The sequence below is a fragment of the Atta colombica genome, unplaced genomic scaffold (assembly GCF_001594045.1).
Source record: "Atta colombica isolate Treedump-2 unplaced genomic scaffold, Acol1.0 scaffold1, whole genome shotgun sequence".
NCBI classification, from domain to species: domain Eukaryota; kingdom Metazoa; phylum Arthropoda; class Insecta; order Hymenoptera; family Formicidae; genus Atta; species Atta colombica.
Genome location: NW_017259183.1, coordinates 5808585 through 5814150, shown reverse-complemented (window position 1 = coordinate 5814150; position 5566 = coordinate 5808585). Strand labels below are relative to the sequence as shown.

At 29.9% G+C, this 5566-nt stretch overlaps 1 protein-coding gene across 2 annotated transcripts in view; it reads right to left on the bottom strand.

Moving 5' to 3' along the window:
* The window catches only part of LOC108695054 (histone-lysine N-methyltransferase SETD2), an 11398-nt gene extending 6939 nt beyond the window's left edge, over positions 1 to 4459 (bottom strand). Inside the window, exons 1-4 of one of the 2 annotated variants that reach the window (XM_018204795.1) lie at positions 3861 to 4459; positions 1273 to 3095; positions 398 to 1048; positions 99 to 218 (exon numbers count right to left, since the gene is read on the bottom strand). In XM_018204795.1, the coding sequence (XP_018060284.1) occupies positions 99 to 218; positions 398 to 1048; positions 1273 to 3053 (2552 nt within the window). In that variant the 5' untranslated portion in view covers positions 3054 to 3095; positions 3861 to 4459. Of the gene's footprint in view, positions 1 to 98; positions 219 to 397; positions 1049 to 1272; positions 3096 to 3860 lie in introns of those variants that run through there. The other variant, XM_018204804.1, reaches the window with a different exon arrangement.
* Positions 4460 to 5566: the final 1107 nt, after the last annotated feature.

Below are 5566 nucleotides of genomic sequence, written 5' to 3'. Positions count from 1 at the left end.
ATATATATAAAGTATAATAAATATCTTTGTACTCCGTATCATACGCAAAAATATATATGAATTGTAAAATTAAAACTTTATTAAAAATAAATACTTACCATTCTATCATGAGAAGTCTATTAAGGCAATCTTCCCCACAACCAAGTTCTCCTCTCTCAATTTCTTCTTCAGTTAAGAAACAATCGCAAACCATTCTTTTGGTTTCCTTGTTTGTATATCTAATAACAAATGTTATAAATATTTAATATCTTATAAATATATAAAATAATTGTATACATATACATTGTGTGTGTGTGTGTGTGTGTGTGTGTATGTTGTGTGTGTGCGCGCGTGCGTGCGTACGTGTGAGCGTACGTGCGTGTATTATTTTAAAATTTTAATTCTAAATTCTACATACCTTTCTGTAAGATACAAATTTTCATACAAGTGTTCAAACTGACTCAGTCTTTCTTCCATTTCTCTATCTTCTGTTTCGAGAACCATTGGCAACAAAATCTTTGCTCCTATAGTTTTTGGAATTTGTGCTACTGTTGAAATAGTAGAAACATTACTGGATATCACTGGTACATCTTTAATTTGCCCTATTTCCGTACAAAATTTTATACTTGTATTAACAGCATTATATTTTAATTCTGATGACGTAGATTCTCCTATATTTATTGATGCATTACGTCCTGATTCAGATTGAAGTGTAATAGATGATCCAAGCATTGACATTGGGGCAATGATAGATCCAAATCCTGCATTTGATCCACCCATTTCAAGCTCACTCGATCTTCGCCAACGGGATTTTACTTTAACTGGTTTTGAAGAGTCAGAATCATATCCTGTAGTATTATAACTAGTACTTAAAGGTGTTAAAGTATCAATCGATGTTGAAATCTTGTTAGAATTATTTTCTTTATCACACTGAGTCTCAAAGTTATCTATTTTTACTTCCTGAATAATTGAAGAATTCGTATTATTAACAACTTTTTCTTTTTCTTGCTGAAGAATAGTTTTTGAAGTGTCTATATTAGGTTTTGTAACCAAACCACGTCCGCGAGATCTAAAAATAAGTTAATTTTTTCACATTAAAATCTGTAAACAGAGAATATATAAAAAAATATTTGTTTACATATGAAACTTATATATTAAAAATTTGTTAAATATATTTTTTATTGCAAATTATTTATTAAAGTTAATAAAAATAAACATAAATTGTCATCATATTAAAATAATTTAAATATCTGCTATAATATTTTTTATATCCTAAATTATTTTATTTCATACCTTTGTTTCATCAATCCAATAGAGCGAATTCTACTACTTCGTCTTACACCTGAACTATTTGAACTATTTTCAGAACTTGTATCAGTGCTTCCACTACGACCTCTGAATTCCATTTTTTTATCAATATCATTCGTATTATTAATTGCATTTTTTATGTCAAATTCTCGTCCTTTGTAATTAGTAAGGGATGACAATGTATCATTACTATTTTCGCTGCTGCTACACAGTTTAATATCTTCATTATCAACTTTATTATTATCTCCTTCACTATCTTGATATTCATCAGTAGTTGTTAAATATTCTGAATTCTTTTGCTGATTTGTATTCTTCTTGTCTTGTGTAATTTTCGATTTTAATGAAACTCGATCTGTACATTGAAGTCTATCAATGCAAGAATTGGATTCTAAAATATTTTGTTCTTGATTTTTAATAATATTGTTAGGTTCTACAGTTTTCGAGAATATTTCCTTATCGTTAGAATTAACAGAATCATTCGAGCGATGTAACTGCTCCATCTTATCCAGTATTGACGAACTACTTTCGTCATCAATATTTAGTTGTACTGGAGACAATTTTTCCATATTTAAAGGAGTTTGTATCAGAGAATCAGCACTTTCCACACTAGACAGGTCATTCACTAATTTCTGTATTTCTTGTGAAGATTCACTAATCTGCATATTTGCTAGTTTATTACCTATTTTATTAAAAGAATCTTCTTTTGACAAATTTATGTTCATATTTTTTGCTTCTAAGTCTTTACATTCCCGCTTGCAGTTATCTTCTTCAGTAGAAGAACCAGAATCATCTTTAGTGGAACATAAATAAATTTTGCTGGCCATTGATTCTGAAATTTCCTTTGTAATTTTATCATAAATTGTCTTTTTTTGTTTTTTACTACTTCCACCTTCTAATAAAACTTTCTTTTTATTGATATAAGATTTATCTGTATTAGAATCTGTGGCATTATTATTCCCACTACTGCATGAAGTTACCAATTCATCAGTATGTATAGCTGATATGGAATTTTCTGATTTATTCATATGTACACTATTTATAACATTTTTTTTAATAGCATGATATTCAGTGTTCAAAATTTTTTCTGACTTAGATATCCTGGATTCATTACCATCCTCATTCTGTATCACAGTAAATTCTACAAAATTTTTGTTTTCTAGATTAGATTCGTTCTCAAGTAATACCTCTTCAACTATAACATCACTCTGTGCCAAAGAATAATGGTTGTCACCAACATCTTGCTCCACTTGCATTTCTTCACAGATTATCATTTCCTCTATGACCTCTTCTGACCACATTTCAGCCTTGGTTGATGCAGGTGTAGATGCAGGTAAAGATTCATTGCTTAGACTTGGATTACCAATAACAACTTGCTGTACATCCTCTGGACTAAGTTTTTCTGAATTTTTAATCATATTATCCATATCATCTTGACTGTCACTTTCACCCGTATCTCGTTTATGTTGAATAGCATTGTATAAAGCATATTCACTATTTACAATTACACTGTCGCTGGAAGTACCTTTACATTTGTTATGTTTCTTCAGAGAATTTTGATTTTTCTTTGAAAGAACTTGGCTATGACCTTCGCTAGTAGACTTAAACTCTTCTGAACTGTTTGAGTGAGATGTTTGCGTGATGTATCCATTTATCTTTTTTTCTTCTAATTGCTTCTTAGCTATTTGTCTGCTAGATTTACGTACAGGTATATATTTATGAGATGATTTCTCAGATGCTTTTACTTCGGTTTTACGTCTGCGTGCCATTTTGATTCCATATATATATATATATATATATACTCTCTCAGTCTGAAATAATTAATATTAGTATACAATTTGTTATAAAAAAATTGATTTTATTTAAATGAAATATAACATATCTTCTATATAAAACATAATCAAAGATAGATACTAGAATAAATACATATAAATACCTAATAATATATTTGCTCTATTATATAAATAATTTTGTAATCATTTAGTATCACAACAAATTTTGGAAGACTATTGAACAGCTATGAAAAACTCAATTCTAAAATATAAAAATATACAGATCATTAAAGTCTTTCTCTATCAAGCCCATATCAATTAAAGATAGGGAATAAAATTTTTATATATAAGACAAAATATCAGAAAATTACTAATTCATCAATCGTCTAAATAAAATATTGTATAAAAATATGTTTCTAAATTATAAGTTATAATATAAATTCAGTTGTGAACAGAGGTCAAAGGAATAAATGAACAAATATATTTCAAGGTTAATCAAGGCAATTTGCTTTGCATTCAAAACTGAAGATATAACTGAAAAATTGTTATTATATATATATACTTAAAATATATTGCTTTCTCTTTATCTCCTACTTTTTCTCTTAAAATAGTTGTGAATTAAAAATCCACAGATAACAATATACGATCGGTGCAAATAAAAAAAAGCTTCTGAGAACTTGCTGACTATCTAATTGTAAGTCAATTGTAGACTATCGCAAAGCAAGCATCATAATCACTCTTATATAGGAAACCAATCGCTACATCTGTATTTCCACTTTAACCAAGTAATAACAGCTTACTCACTGTATGCTTCTAAAATTGTGTCTGGCGATTCCAATGAGAAACTCATTGTTTAGGATACTCAACAACTGTTCCCAAATAAATGCTGTATCGTAGTTCTCCAATTTACCGACATAATCATGGGTTGTGCTAGAAAAGTGAATACTGTCGGGACGGCTGCGTGCGGGGAGGCGGCTCGGCAGGACCGCGAGTTACTTTTCCAGTTTGACGTCAAATGGACTTCCACGTAAACAATCGCAGCACGTCGTACATCGACGAGCTCCTTCTTGCTCCTCGGGGTTTTTCTCGCGCTATCTACGAAACGTGTGGCTCGACGTTCGTCACGTTTGGCACTAAACGAATTTCAACTCCGTGATCCTCGTGGGGGCCCCCCCCTCACGCTTGGCTGAAACTGAAAAAAATCTTCGTTTTGGCAGACGTTAAATGCGTCGAGAAAAGCTCATTGCGTTTGTAAGTGTTAAAGGACTCGTGAAGGAAAGTATATATCATCGATGTACAACATTCTGAACATGTATATACTCTTGTCGCTACCGAATACCGCCTCTCCTCACTCCGTGCAAACTCACCAAAACTCACTGGCGCAAACGAAACTCAGCGTTAACAACGACCTGTAGTGGCAATATCACGAACTTATGGATGAAGGAATAATCGAGCTACTTCAAATGGGAATTATTTATAAACGAAAAAAGTTGATTGCGTTATGTTATGTATATTTTAATCAATGCATCTCTTGTGCACGTTGACAGTGAATAGTCATCAACAATATGGCGTATTTTAAATGATTTTTCTCTTTCATCTGTTTACTCTTTTGTCTGTCAAAGCTAGAAAGCGGGAAAAGACGCAAGTTTAAAATCTACGAATTAGACGAGAAATATATATATATAATTTTTTAAGATATTTTTATAAAATATTAGATTACGTACTTATTGTAATATTGCTTAACATTGTAAATTTATATTTTTTATAATATATAAATATAAATAATTCTTTGAAAATGATTAAATTCTACTAATTCATCTGTATTATATAAAGTATTCCATAAAAACTTCAATAAGACTTAAGGGTAGATTCTTGAAGTAATTTTAAAATGAAAATCCTAATATCAAAACATTACATTCCCAGCAAACGAAAATGGATTGAAATGAATTGAAATGGATTCAGATTTTCAGAAATATTGATTCATGAATGTTAAAATGAATGCTTTTCAATCCTCAATGCATTTTTATTCAGTTATAGGAATTATATAGAAAATATCTCTATGCCTTTCAATCTAAAAATAATATTAGCTTTTTTTGTGCACAATACACACATTGTGAATACTGTTTAATTCAAAATTTTGAATAGGAAATGCAGTTTTTCAATCCAATTGCATCCAATTAAATCTAATTAAATCCAATTGAATCTAATTAAATAAAAAAAAAGTATTCGCTATTTAAAATACGCATTCAGATAGAAAAAAATTTCAATCCATTTTAATCTCGTTTGCTGGGTTTTGCATTGTACCACACTTGAATACGTGATCTTTGATGACGGTATGATTCGCTAACTTTAAGTACTTATATTCCACTATTATAAACATTTAAAGTTAAAATATTCTCTTGAAATGATCTCAGGAATGAACCTTTAAATGTTGTTATCTTTACAGGACATCCATCTTTCTCATCATCTACAATAGAAATATTGAAATTAAATATTGATAACATTATTAA